This window comes from Mauremys reevesii, linkage group 3, assembly GCF_016161935.1.
Source record: "Mauremys reevesii isolate NIE-2019 linkage group 3, ASM1616193v1, whole genome shotgun sequence".
Lineage (NCBI taxonomy): Eukaryota > Metazoa > Chordata > Testudines > Geoemydidae > Mauremys > Mauremys reevesii.
Genome location: NC_052625.1, coordinates 70,553,462 through 70,568,957, shown reverse-complemented (window position 1 = coordinate 70,568,957; position 15,496 = coordinate 70,553,462). Strand labels below are relative to the sequence as shown.

Genomic DNA, 15,496 nt, shown 5'->3' with positions numbered 1-15,496 from the left:
GTGGCCCTAGATGAGGGGCACGCAGTCCTTGAGCCATTCAGGTATGGCTCACTTGTTCAAGGCCTTAATAAACCCCCCTTGCTGAGCTTGGTGGGAACCAGGTCCACCCACTATCCTGGGTTCCAGGTCAGGGACACTGTACAAAATGGTTGGTAACAAGCTCTCACAAACAGCTTATTTTTTTTCCTGGCCTACTTCCTACAGTGCCTGTCCTGCAAGCTGTTCCTCAGGGTTACCCTGTGGTCCTGTCCCCAGTCGCCTGGGCAGCTTCTCACCAGCCCATTGCTGAAGTCTCCTGATCTCAGTGGCTCCTCAGCTTCTCTAGCAGCCACCCACCCTTCTGCTCTTCAATCCTTTAATCTCTGCAGCTTTTGTGAGCCCCCCAATCATGCCCAGCTGAGCAGGCAGGCAATCTCCCTATTAACCCTTTAAAAGCTGAGACAGCACAGGGTCTGTACACCCCAGACAGACCCATAATGCCAAAATAGCATGGGCCTTTTCTCCACCACCTTGCATCTTGTGTAGTCTTTTACACTTGTGCAAACACTACCTGATTTCAGGGAATTTTGTGCTGACTTTCAACACGCAAGTGTAAATGACAATACAAGGTGAAAGGCCATGGAGAATCAGGCCTTTGAAGTCTGTCACCTATCAAAAGAATGTAGGACCCTCAACACTGTAAACAGTTCTCAAAGATCTAGACACACACCATTCCAATATATATTAGGCAATACTCTTGAAACCCACTTTTTTCTTGGCATTTATCTTGGACTTAGTATAACAAACAAACAAAAAAACACCCTAACCTGTAAAAACACAGGAGCAGTGTGCTGTATTGAAAACCATGTTAAAACTATAATCTATCACTTTCAATTCTCTGTGGTTCTCCTTGTCCTGCCTGCAGGCAGGCTGTTCTGTAGGGAAGTGGGCAATCAGAGTCAATTGTTGTGCAGACAGCCTGCCAAAAGTAAGTTGTGCCTCTCTGTTTTAGGGAACAGCCTGCCTTCTCTCTCTGTTTTGGGGTTCATGTGTGTTATCCTTCTATATTCTAACAAATAAAGTAGTGCTACTTTATTCTATGTTTTTATCTAATTTCTCTGCATGTATGCCAGAAAACACAACAAGCAGGTTTTTCTGACCAAGTAAATCCTAACCACCAATTTCAACTTCATTTTGTTGACTATAAAAGGGGTGGGGAGGATAAAGCCAGGTAAGGAAGGAAGCCTTAGAGCTATATCCATAATTAAAACAAACAAACAAACAAACAAAAAATCCACAACCTTACATGAAAGAAAGTGGCATTCAAATTCAAGAACCTTAAAGTCAATGAGAGCTGTGGGTATTCAAAAGTCAGGCCTCTTATTTAAATAACTAGCTTTGGGCATCCCGTTTTGAAAGTCTTAGCCTAAGTAAATGAGAGGAAGAGGCAGGCTGAGAGAAAATTATATATCAACATTGTCTGAATTAGTTATATTAGTTAGGTAAATTAATAAGCATTAAGCAAAAGCTGCAATGAGAGGGTGATTTATTTATTTTTGCTCATTGTTAGTGACTTGTTGACTAATGGATTCCATAGATGTCCAGGGACCATTAATGGGTAATGGCAACACAACGTAGTGGAAACCCCACAGCTAAAGCATTATTTTTTTTCTTTAGTAGCTTGTCATTATTTTTAAAAATGATCATTACCTGACAACGTGTATCACAGTATCTGGCAATTTTGCACTGAGAGCATCTAAGCAGCCGTTCATTCCTGTAAGAAACATCCTGTATTAGTTATGTAGGAAAAATAAAAATATTTCCAAATATCTGAAGGAAAAAGGAGCCACAAAAAGAACAAATTGCTTGACACACACGTATTTATTTATTTTTACATACAAAGTCAAGGCAAGAACCCAAGGGCTAGAGATTCTGATTTCCTTACTCAAACTGAACAGTACTCTATGAATGGTTTATTTATTTACTAGAGTCAATGGGGCTGCTTGTGTGTTAACAGTAAGATTACCAGAGTCTAGACTAAAGAGGAGTCTCCCTACTCTCCAGTGAGATAATAAAACAGGAATCATTTGTTTTTCTTGCTTTGCTACCATACTGTCAAAGAATTAGATTTTGTGGTTAATGCAATAAAATCTCAGACTATGGTGCAGCACAGCTGGATGTTGTCGTCTTTGGAGCCCATCAACGTGATAATATGTTGCAATGCAGAATTCAGGTCCCCATTACCTGTTCATTACCTGTCTTAAGCAAGATTCTTGCTGTGAATCTGCAGTTGTGACACTGAGGGTATGGCTACACTTGCGAGTTGCAGCGCTGGTGGAGGCTTTCCAGCGCTGCAATTAGTAAGTGGCCACACCTGCAGGGCACTTCCAGCGCTGCAACTCCCTGGCTGCAGCGCTGGCCGTACACCTCACTCAGCATGGGGAATAAGGATTGCAGCGCTGGTGCTGCAGTGCTGGTCATCAAGTGTGGCCACACACCAGCGCTGTTATTGGCCTCCAGGGTATAAGGGTGTATCCCAGAATGCTTTTAACTAAATTACTCCCTTTGTTTTGTTATGCAGCCTCTCTTTGTTTTGTTGTGAACCTCCGGAGCTCCGTTGCTACCGGAGCTGCTCTACCGGAGCTGCTTATCAGCTCCTGTTTGCTGTGATCAATCTGTGAACAATCAAATGAGATCCTCCTCCCTGCGTGATTCACTGGGGTTGAGTGTTTGCGTTTTGCTTGACCAGCAGCGAGAAAAGGAGTCATTCACAGGGGTTGAGTGTTTGCTTTGCTTGAGAGAAACAGGGGGAGGGGGCAGAGGGGGGAAAGAGAGTATGTTGGATGCAGGCTGTTTGCAGTTAACAGTAAGGGGGTGGGAAATTTTTCTGATTTTGCACAGTGTCAGTTCCAAAAATCCACTCTCTCTTTCCCCTCCCCGGTCCCTGTCACACTGCCCCACACCCCCCTCTTTTGAAAAGCACGTTGCTGCCACTTGAATGCTGGGATAGCTGCCCATAATTCATCACTCCCAACAGCGCTGCAAATGCTGCAAATGTGGCCACACTGCAGCGCTAGTAGCTGTGAGTGTGGCCACACACCAGCGCTGGCCCTGCACAGCTGGACGACCAGCGCTGCAGATTTGTAAGTGTAGCCATACCCTGAGGGTATGTCCAGACTACCCACCGTATCGGCGGGTAGCGATCGATTTATCGGGGATCAATATATTGCGTCTCATCTAGACGTGATATATCGATCCCCGAATGCGCTCCCCATTGACTCCGGAACTCCACCGGAACGAGCGGCGGTAGTGGAGTCGACAGGGGAGCTGTGGACGTTGATCCCGCGCCGTGAGGACGGGAGGTAAGTCGGAATAAGATACTTCGACTTCAGCTACGGTATTCCCATAGCTGAAGTTGCGTATCTTACATCGACCCTCCCTCCTCCTCCCTCCCCCGCCCCCAGTGTAGACCAGGCCTGAGTTATTTGCAATGTGAAGTTGACCTGATAGTGGAAATTTATGCCTTTAAAAAAAAGATTGCCTGTGATTGGTAAACAATGTGACTAAAGCAAAAACTCCATCTGAAAAAGACTACTGGGGGCACAAGGGGAGAGATGAGAAGTTTGAACCAGAGATACATATGAACATTTTAATTATGATTCCTGGCTTGAGTGAGATTCCCTACTGCTGGCTTAATTTAAGTCATATGACAAGCTGAGAACTTGACTTGGGGAGAAAATATAATTTACTAATAAAAGTTTTGTAAATTATTATATGGTGAGGAAATATTTAGCATGAAATTATGCAGAAAATTAATCAAATTTACATGTCATAAATCAAATTCTGCTCTCAGCTGCACTGGCATTAGGATATGCATTGCAGTATCATTCTTGCCCAAAGGTTTTAACTTTACATTTAAAAATAAAGTTAACCACATGCTTTCCCAGCTTATATTGACACTGAGAATATGGTGCTTGCTCTTATAAACAGAAGACTCAAGAGAGAAGAGACTAAATTAAGGAGATACTAGCTAGTCAGACTGTAGGATTGTCCTTCCTACATTGTGGAAATACTCCTACCAATAGACAGCTGGACGCATTTCTTACACTAATAAACTACAGACTTATGCATAAAGACACATAGCCAGTCTGACAGATGTTTAGGTTTGACAACCACTATACACAACATTAATTATTATATTAATACATTTTTACATTCCTATAGTGCCTTCCATTTGAAGAGCTGAAAATGGATTACAAACCTCAAGAGTACAGTATGTCTACACTGCAAGTTAAGGGGTGATCATAGCACTGGTAGGCATACCGCACTAGCTTTAATCTACCTTGCACAGGTAACAGTGGCAGTGTAGATGTGGTGACACGGGCTTCAGCACAGGCTAGCAATCAGAGTACTCCAGACTCCCTGTAGGGCTTGTACTCTGGATAGCTAGCCTGTGCTGCAGCCTGTACTGCCACACCTACAGTGCTATTGTTACCCAGGCTAGCTATATTAAAGCGAGCATGAGCACATCTACCCGTGCTGCAATCACCCCTTTGCTTGTAGTGTAGTCATACCCTAAATAACCGTTGCAAGACATGTGAGGCAGGTAACTGTCCCAGTTTTACAGATGATGAAAGGAAGGCAGAGGGAAAGAGAAAAGTGATTTACTCACGTTTATACCTTAAAGCTCAGACCCTGTAAGAATCTTATTGTTTTTACAGGGATTCTATGGGGGCATAAAGGTCTGCCTTGTGGATCACTTTGCTGTCTCAGACCTTAAATGAATAGCACAGCTGTCAATAGAAACTAGGAAGTTTAGACTTGAAATTAGACAAAAGTTTCTAACCATTAGAGGAGTGAAGTTCTGGAACAGCCTTCCAAGGTGAGTAGTGGGGGGCAAAAGACATATCTGGCTTCAAGACTAAGCCTGATAAGTTTATGGAGGGGAAGGTATGATGGGATAGCCTAATTTTGGCAATTAATTCATCTTTGATTATTAGCAGGTAAATAGGCCCAATGGTCTGTGATGGGATGTTAGATGGGGTGGGATCTGAGTTACTACAGAGAAGTCTTTCCTGGGTGCTGGCTGATGAGTCTTACCCACATGCTCAGGGTTTAATTGATCGCCACATTTGGGGTAGGGAAGGAATTTTCCTCCAGGGCAGATTGGCAGAGGCCCTGGGGGTTTTTCGCCTTCCTCTGCAGCATGGGGCAAGGGTCACTTGCTGGAGGATTCTCTGCACCTTGAGGTCTTTAAACCACAATTTGAGGATTTCAATAACTCAGACATAGGTTAGTGGGTGGGTGAGATTCTGTGGCCTGTGTTGTGCAGGAGGTCAGACTAGATGACCATAATGGTCCCTTCTGACTTTAAGTCTATGAATCTATTAATATGCTGGACCCTCTGAACTCAAAGAATTTTGTCATTGACCTTAATAGGGTCAGAATTTCACAGTAGGTCTTCTGATATCCAATCTGGTACTTCTGATTTCCAATCAGTTACTTAGACCACAGACTCATTCTTCTTTCCTTTATTTAAATCAATATACACTCAGCTACCCCCAACTTTTAGTCCCTGTGCTCACTCTTAAATTCACAGCAAATGCCTCCAAGAGTCATATGTCCAAATAAAGAGAGATGGCACCAACTTGGTCACAAACCTTAACCAATAACAACTTCTGAGCAATGAATTTGGTCCATTGATTCCATTAATTTAATTTATGGCTAAGAATCTGTAGCTATCCAAAACAACATAATAAATACAGAATGCCAACTAAAATAGATCCCTCTTGAACACAGACTAAGTCCTTTGTTCCACATGTGGAATTCTCACTGGTGTAAATTCTGCACAAAGTTATTGTATCAATGTGCACTAAAATGCACCAGCATCAGCATATTTAAACTCATCGCTGATTTAACTTCACCTTTTTTAAGATTCTTATAAGTGATGGGGAGAAAATAGGGAATGTCAAACATACACTAAATATAAGAGGAATTAAAATATAGCCATGTACTTATGTGGAAATAAAGAAATACAAGTTAAGTTATGTAATATGCAGAAATATTTAGAGAGAATTCATGATGGTGAACTGTGGTATAAATGTATGAATTTGGGTTTCCGTTATTATTTAAATGGAGTGAAGCCAATGATTTCAATATACAGTGTATAAAAGTACATATGATGGTGTGAAGCAGCTTAAAATTTTATCTACATCGGGTCAAATAATTGCATTGGTCACAAGTTGTAAGGCCACGAATGAATCAGATGGATCATTCCAGACGAGTGCCAGTCTTTGCGCATTAGCTTTCTTATTCTCCAACCTCTTTATAGTTGAACTCATGATACCTTACAGAATATGTTTTGTGATGTGCTGAATACCATACAACTAGCAGAAAGAAAATATTTTAGAAATGTCTGAGATTAAAATCTTGTTATTGCTACTGTCTTTCACCGTATCTACAGAAGTAAGGGCCTTGGTATGATGAGTTCAATTAGAAAGGGCTTGGAAAGTAAAAAAAAAAAAAAAAACTAATAATTTTTAAAATCTTCTAAATAGTACCTAGTATCAGAGGGGTAGCCGTGTTAGTCTGGTTCTGCAGAAGCAGCAAAGAATCCTGTGGCACCTTATAGACTAACAGACGTTTTGCAGCATGAGCTTTCGTGGGTGAATACCCACTTCTTCGGATGCAAGCAGTGGCCACGAAATGGTGGTATTCACCCACGAAAGCTCATGCTGCAAAATGTCTGTTAGTCTATAAGGTGCCACAGGATTCTTTGCTGCTTAAATAGTACCTAAAAATCTTTCCCATTAAAAAAAGTGTTGTGATTTTAGAATCCAACATCTGGGGACAATCCAAAACTAGAATCAAGTGCTGGAAATCTCCCCTCTCCAATTGTATAAAGCTCTCATTTCTAGGACCCAGAAAAATCAGAACTCTAATAAAGTCATTGGTGAAGAACTGAATATTTCTCATTCTAGATTTGGACCTCAGATCGGTATAATGTAGGGGGAAAGAATTAAACATTTTTGTGGCAGGTTTATTTAGTATGAAAAGAAAAGGACAAAATGATTGCTCTTTGGAGCTGCTCAGATATCTGAATGTCAGAAATAGTCCAGGTGAAGACAATTAACGGACGCGCACACGCACGCCCAAAATTATATCCATCTGGACTAGTTCTGAGACATACATTTTGTAATACTGATCAAGATGTTCTGTCAGGGATACAGGATAATCTTCAGGAAATCTACCCTTTCTTTCTAAAAATGGGAAAAATCCTCCATATTTATTTTAATTATGTACATTAATGAGACCTTTTCTCCAGATCTTTCAAATCACAGCAGCACACACTACAAAAAGTTCTATTTCCCGGGTCATCAACATGTTATCATGGAAGTCAGGCATGCACAACAGTTTCAGCATGCTCAAGGCTACCTCTTGAAAATGTGTATGGTAACATGGAATGATCTAGAAAAGCAGAGATCTATGAACATCATTTTCTATATTATCATAGAAAATTCTTGAGATTGCCACTTTCTGGAGTTTCCTCAAGTTGTTCTGCATAGTTGCATCATTAAACAGTTTTTCAGGAATAGAAGCAGATCACAGGGCCTTTAGGTCTTCCTTATTTTGGATTAGGAAATGAGGAACTCTGTATACAAAGTGTTCTATATCAATAGGTAAGAGCTTCTGTTGAACTTCTCTCATTAGTCATTTAAATAATATTGTTTGACACAATGTGATCAAGCAAACATTTTGTAAACTCTCACGTTTAATTCCATCCATGCAAGCTCTACCATTTGAAAGTTAACCCCTAATTCAGCCAGGTGCAGAAGGGTTGCGCAAAGGAAGTTTTTGTGCAGACCTTCTGTCCTAGGGTAAATTTCACCCTACCGGAATGATGATGAACTAGTATTTACATTAGGCAACATATCTATAGTTACAATAGCTGAAGTGAAACAAGATCTTAAAGTACCAAAAAGTAATACTCATATCCATTATCCACTGCAAATATGACCTTCAAGAGCCATGAATGCATCTCTTAGCAATTTAAGAACTTTCTAATATAGATCCATATTTTAGGTCTTGCATCTGTACTATTTAACTCACAGCACTGTATTGTATGACCTCGACATACTGTTGCAATATCTTCTCTCAGTATTTTATTTTCTTCCTAAAAGATTTAAAGACTTGCTGAAATAACTGAAGTACAACAAATATTTTATTCTGCCATCTGAAAAACACACATAGCTTGGATCCGATGGCAAGGTGCTAAGCTCCTTCAACTCCCACTGAAACCAATGGGAGACAACAGTGTTCAGCACCTGGCAGGATTGGGTTGCCTTTTTACCAACATTTAATAATGAAGTGGTAACAAAGATACAGAACATTACTTCAAGTTTATTTCCAACATCTGACGCTAGCAGCCAAAGTATTTGAAGAATCTGACTCCCTACTCAGACTGTATAATGAATGAAATATCCATTCATCATCTTCCTCCCCACTCTCATCTCCCAAATGATGAGCAGATTTAGGATGTTTGGTGCAGCTGCATGAACTGACAAAACTGCTGTATTTTGCTTCTCTCCCAACTCCCTCCCAAACCTCCATCTGTAGGATTTATGGCATCAATGAATATTCTGACATGGAATTTTACAAAAGTAAACAGTATGATTTAAAGTACTTAATCTGAAATTGAAAAATTCAGGAATAAGACTTCTTACAGGATTTATGTATTTTGAGGTATTTAAAAACACAAAGTGATGACAATTTGCATAGCTTCTACCCATCAGTATCAGCTCTATATTAACTTCATAGAAACTGTTAAATATTTATAAAATTGTTATCAAATAAACTTTTTATTTTAGGTCTCTTTCTATAAGTCTATAATGCACAAATAAACTATTGTTTTATGTAAAGTAAATAAGGTTTTTAAAATGTTTAAGAAGCTTCATTTAAAATTAAATTAAAATGCAGAGCCCCCCGGACCAGTGGCCAGGACCCGGGCAGTGTGAGTGCCACTGAAAATCACCTCGTGTGCCTACCCCTGCTATAACTAAATAACCCATCAAATGAGAAAGAAGGCTTGTGTAATGCAAATGAGGAATAAAGGAAGAAAGTACTAATTCTTGCACATTTGAAGGCAAGTGGTCATTGCATTGATTATCAAAGATTCTATATGCATTCCTCTCTATAGAATTGGCTACCAGCATTGTTTGGTGTGAGATCTAGGATGCAAATTGACCTGGGTGAGTGACTAGTCTCTTGGGACTCAATGTAACCAGATGCTTTGTGATTTTTGGTGTAAGTTACCATTTGTCACATAGTCCAACTTGCCTGGGTAGCAAGACAGACTGGAGTGTCTAAGGGGACTGTTTGTTGCTCCATTATATACTCCTGGGGGAATTCTGCACCACTGTGCGTGTGCAGAATTTATGTCCCCCACAAATATCTTTGCTTCCCCACAGAATAATGACTTCCTGATGGAGAAGCAAAGGGAAGCCACAAGAGCAGTCATGCGACCCTCCCCAGCAGTATGTGTCAGGTACCCAGGGCAGCCAGCAGAGAGGTAAATCACGGTGGGCAGGAGGTGGGACTGGGGAAGACCTAGCTAGTGGCTCCTACCCTGTGCCTGGCTCAGCTGTTAGTCCCAGCTGAGCTGGGGGAGGACAGGACTTCCTCTTCCCCTACACAGGATCTGGGGTTAGGTCAGACCCACCCCCAGATTTCTCCCCCAGCTGCAGGAAGCTCTGCAAACTCTCCCACTACCCCACTTCCTGCACCCATTGCTCCTCAGCTGCAGGGGGAGGGATCCCTGGACAGGGAGCTGCTCCCCCATCTGCCCAACCCCCATGCGTCCAGATTCCTCAGACCCAGATCCTCCTGCCAAGCCTCACTTCCTCACACACTCAAACCCCACCCCCAATGAACTCCACTCTCCTTGAACTTGGATCAACCCAACGAGCCACCCACACCCAGATCCCCACCCTGCCGAGCCCCAACCAGCTGCATCTGGATCCTCACTCCACCAGCATCTGGACCCACAACTGAGCCCCCCACACCCAGACCCCTCTGCCAAGCTCTATCGCTGCCTACACCCAGACCCACCCCGCTGAGCCCCAACCACCTTCACCTGCACACCCACCCCCACAGCATCCCATTACCATTGCCCCCGGAACCCCTGCAACAAGCCCCTGTGCATCCAGATCCCCCTCACACCCAGATTGGCCCACACAGAACCCTCTCAACCTGCACCTGGATCCCCCCACATTAATCCCCTCCATACTTGGATCCTGCCTTGCTGAGCCTGCCTGCCCACACAGAGGGGCGGGGTCCTGGGGTGTTTCTGGGGCAGGCTGGGTCCTTGCGCTGTGTCAGGGTTGGGTGCAGCCTCACTAATGAGTTTGTGTCCTGGGGGGGAAGCTACACAGTGGTCTCCCACCTCTGTGCAGCCAGTGGTCTGTGCTCCACACTACCATACTGGATCCTCCACATTTATTTGACATATAAAATTCTGCAAAATGTTGCAGAAATTTTATAATATTGTGCGCAACATTTTTAATTTTTGGCACAGAATTCTTAATGTTTTGGTGCAGAATGCCCTCAGGAGTAATTATAAGATTATTGTTGTACTTTGGGAGTTCATATTTAGTACTGGGTTGATGAAATCTAATTATAGAATATACTACCAATTTTGAGGTGTTGTATGCCCTGCTTTTGACAGACTACCCTCAGGTAGACACTCAGGGTACGTCCAGACTACCCGCCGTATCGGCGGATAGCGATCAATTTATCGGGGATTGATATATCGCGTCTCATCTAGACGCGATATATCGATCCCCAAACATGCTCCTCGTCGATTCTGGAACTCCACCGGAGAGAGCAGCGGTAGCGGAGTCGATGGGGGAGCCGCGGACGTTGATCACACACTGTGAGGACGGGAGGTAAGTCGGAATAAGATACCGTAGCTGAAGTCGAAGTATTCCCGTAGCTGAAGTTGCGTATCTTATATCGACACCCCCCCCTCCCCCCGCAGTGTAGACCAGGCCTCACAGTCATGACCCACTCCTGGCAGCATGACAGCAGGTGTCAGATAAACACTACCTACAACAAGGCATGCAGTTATATCTAACACATTGTTGCTTTTCCTGTGATTCAACTTATTCACACTTTTCCTTCTATAAACCAGAGCTACTTTTTTTTTTTTTAAGTGTGATTTCATTTTAAATTCATGCAGGATCTTTTTACTTGCTGTTTTTCATTTCAGAATCTAGGCTTGCTCTTTCAACTGCATGCCACATTGCACCAATTTTCCGAGCATTTTTTTAGCCCTTCTGTAAATTGGTACTTCAGTCTGATACATGAACTGTGCAAAACCTACTTGGGTTTTGTTTTTAATTTAAAGCCCTGCTGCAAACTGAGAAAAAGCAACAGCAACAATCGGTAAACTTCTATCTTTCATAGTGTTACCAACCCATTTCTGTCCTTAAATATTAATAAAAAACTTACAATAATAAATTATTAGACAGACAAGGTGGGTGAGGTGATGTGTTTTATTGGACAAATTTCTGTTGGAAAGAGAAACAAGCTTTCGAGCCACACAAAGCTTGTCTCTTATTGGACCAACTTTGTTGGTGAGAAAGATGTTGCCTCACTACCTTGTGTCTCTAATGTCCTGGGACCGACATGCCTACAACTAACAGCATACTATAATAAATCATTAACATTTATGGTCCGGTATGGTCAAAGGCAGCTGAATACTTAGTTAAAATGCAATGAATTTTTTTTAAATTCATCATGCCACCAGAGCCAGTCCGAAGACAATACACATCCCCAAATATACAGTAAGGGCTAGATTGTGACTTGATTCTGTGCAACAACATGGTAGCGAGTGGAGAGGATGCAGGAAATTTTCCACTTCCCCTAGAGCTCCTGCATAGTGACAATTCCCAGTCCTTGCATTACCAGCTGGGCTAATCCCCACAAGTAGGGTTCAAAGGGGAGGGGAAATGGTAGGACATTGGCCAAAGCAGGGAAAGAAGAGCACATGCTTCATTCTTTCAACAGATATAACAGGGTCCTTTCTTGTCTGCAGTCATGAAAACACTCTGCCTACATTCCTCATTCTAGCTCACTCAGTATCTAACGCCCACCTAGATCAAACTCCTTTTCAGTACTGACGCATTTGTGCTGACCCTTCTCACCGCAAGATATTTTTAAGTCCTGAATAGTTCTTCTAACACCCATGACTCTGTTCTTTTTTCAATGTGCTTGAGTAAGCCACAGGCCCATGAAAAGGAGGTTAGACACGAATCAAGGAGAAAAACAGCTCCTTATAATTACCTTCGAAGCCCAGTCTGCCCTCTGCTAGGCTCAACATAATAGACAAAGATGTACTGATGTTCTTGTGATAACAGATATCAGAGTAGTGAGACAGCTAATGGAACAATTACAAAAATGCTGTCCAACACATATTCAAGTTTACAAATTGTACACTGAAGCCCTAAGAAAAATCAGCACTTGAAAGTCCCTGATAAACCTCCCAAAATCTAGAGTACCCACTCTAAATTAAAATTCTTTTTATTTACTATTACAGAGCATGCTATGACTTGTACCCCCTCAAAAGTCTCTTGTGAGTGCACCTTTCCTAGGGATAGGCCCTGAGCCTCCAGTTCATTTAAGAGGGAATACAGTGAATTTGCCACTCTTAGACTGAGTTTGCAGGCTTCAGCACCCCGTTATTCACTGCGGTGCCTTTAGCAGAGCCAATTTGGCTTGGTTCCCAGCAAGCATCTTCTCTCTTGGGAACTTTGTAACCAGAAAATGTAGGCAAATACACAGTTCAGCCCTTTCCAAACAAAAAACATTATTTATTAGTGAACAGGAATACAACTGTTTGAGAAATGGGGTTAAACTAACAGAAAAGTCATATACACATAAACCCTACCTAACCTTTTAGCTTTTCCTTGCTTAGTTAAATAGCCCTGACCACACCAAGCTGGGCGGGAAGAGACCCCACACACCCGCAAGCCCTATCACTAATTTCCAATCAGCATCTCTCAGAGTACTCCTCCTCCATGTAGGACAGGGGCTGACCTTTAATCCAATTCAAAGGTCTTTGTTCCAGATTTCCAAAGCCTTCCCCGTCCAAGTCTCTTTGTCTGTCCTTGGTCTGGCCAGAACTGGGTTATGCTTCTCCCTAGGGGCCTTCCTCCTTCCCTGCGTGTTGCCAGCTAAAGTGTGGTTGCAGAAGAGGCTTCAAAGGAATTCACACATATTTTTGGAATATAGACATTGAGCTTATATAAAGTGCAGCTCCTGCACACTGCCAAACAACAGGTATGACTTAACCTTTAGAGTCCAATTAGGCAGCAGTACAAAACTAAGCAAGCAAACTTGATTGTCTCAATTACTCCATATTAAGTATTCTCATTTTACAAGTCAAATAATATTTCCCGCTCCCCTTCACCTCTGCAAACTGCAAACTCAGCCTGGGCTCAGCAAGTCAATCAGCATTCTTTCCTTTTTACGCATCAAGAATAATGAAGGTTCTACAGTTCAAATTAAGCCCTCATTTTCACCTGTGCAGCCCTACGGTCTTCAGATTATTCCCTGAATTATATTTATGCTTACCCCTTTGCCTTCAGTCGGCTTGCACAAATGTAACGTATTGGGACTTGGAAAACAATTCTGCTGCTGTGATGCACAAGAAATAGAATTCAGTTCAATCATCTCTCTGCACATCCAACACAGTTGGGAAGCAGGAGCGAAATGCAGAAAATCTTCTCTCACAGTCAGCAGACATGACTGATGACACACAAAAGTGCTAGCACAAACTGGCTGCACTGGCTCAGGGGCAGCTTGTTCCTCCTGTACTCAGGTCTGATCTGATTTGGTTAGGTCTTGGAAGATGTCCTTCAGAGTGTGCCGGGAGCCAGCTTGATACTCAAAACAGTCTTCTCATGACTTTTACACTAACAGGATGACATGCAGAATTATAGAATTTGTAGATTAAGAACTACATTAGGGCGATGGACTAATTAAACTTATTGGTTCAGGAGCATCCCCTACTGTACATTTACCAGTATCTGGTTACATTTTAAATGCCCCACCACTTTCTTTGGAAGACTAATCTATGTGGCTTAATAGATCTCAGTGTTGGAATTTTTTTCTTGATAGTCTAAAATGTTCCCTTTCTTAAATTTATTCCAGTACTCCTAGTTATATCCCTGTTTACACTTATAAATAATAATTCTCCATCACTGCCCCATATGCCCCTAAAACAGAAGACAAGATAAATAAGGTGTAAACAAATACTATATTTTTTTGTTTTTGTGTATTCACATTACACATTAGAAAAAAAAAAAAAAAAAACTTTTTAACTTTAAAATAAACAAATTGCTCAAGACCTCCAAACATTTTTGGTTTCTTTTCTCTGAATTCCCTGTAACTTGTCAATATTAGAGTAGGGTGGGAAATAGTTTCTCAGTTTTCCCATTTAACATCATGATGATCCCGAGACCTTTTGAAGATTTTTTTTGCAAAAAACCAGAGACTCCCCACACACACCTCCGAATAGCCTATAGCTTGGTAGTTAGGACCCTCACCTGGGATGCAGGAGACCAAAGTTCAAGTCCCTGCTATGAATCAGTGTCCTAAACGCTGGGCTATACAGTCTCTCTCTCTCTCTCAAACACTCCTAAATAATTACATGTTCATGGGGTGTGCAAGAGAAACTTTATACCCCAGTGGTTATGACACTCACCTAGGATGTGGTAGACCCAGGTTGAACCTAGGTTTCCCCCCCAGGGAGAATCCTAACCTCCCCCTCTTCTCTCTCCCTCTCTCCTCCCTCTCCCCTCCCCTCTCTCTCCCAAAATTCCATCCTGGGAAAAAAAACCTTTTCCAACAAAAGCTTCAAAAAAAAGGTTTGACAAATCAATCAGCATTTTCCAAAAAAAAAAAAAAAAAAAAAAAAAAACTCCCCATCAGCTCGTTACTCTCTGGTGTTATGTTTTTATTCTCTCTACAGTCATATGTATTATGGTTCTGTTCTTGTTACTGTTCACAACTTCTCCCAACTGACTACCATCTGCATATTTCATCAATATGCTGATTTCTTCCCTTTCCTGCTCAGGAAGGGCTTGATTGTGCTATTTAGGCACAGCCTTGCCTTGGTGGTGACAACGCTGCCCTCTGCATCTCCCAGGGACAACAGCGGGCTGGGCATGCAGAGGCCTCACATTCACTACTACACCCCTTCATAGGGTGCATCTTATTCCCACTCCCAGCAGAGCAGCAGTTTGGCCTGGCCTGTGCATGGCCTGCACAACGTGGGAAGGAAAACTCCTAGTGCCCGCCGCCCTGCAAACGCTACCCCTGCACAAGAACCAGGCAAAAATCAGACCCTAATATATTTAATAAGAATGGACTCAACACCAATACAAATGTCTATGATGCAGTGCTACACAGCTCCACAGAATTTACAGTCCTTCAGACAGTTTAATTTCACATTACA

General features: G+C 42.2%; 1 protein-coding gene across 3 annotated transcripts in view; it reads right to left on the bottom strand.

Moving 5' to 3' along the window:
* SMYD3 (SET and MYND domain containing 3) overlaps positions 1–15,496 on the bottom strand; it is a 631,978-nt gene that overhangs the window by 515,751 nt on the left and 100,731 nt on the right. For all 3 annotated transcript variants that reach the window (XR_005596251.1, XM_039530570.1, XM_039530569.1), the window contains exon 2: positions 1,690–1,753. Coding sequence is in view for 1 of the 3 variants with exons in the window: in XM_039530569.1 (XP_039386503.1) it covers positions 1,690–1,753 (64 nt within the window). In the remaining 2 variants the exon portion in view is untranslated. The remainder of the gene's footprint in view (positions 1–1,689; positions 1,754–15,496) is intronic.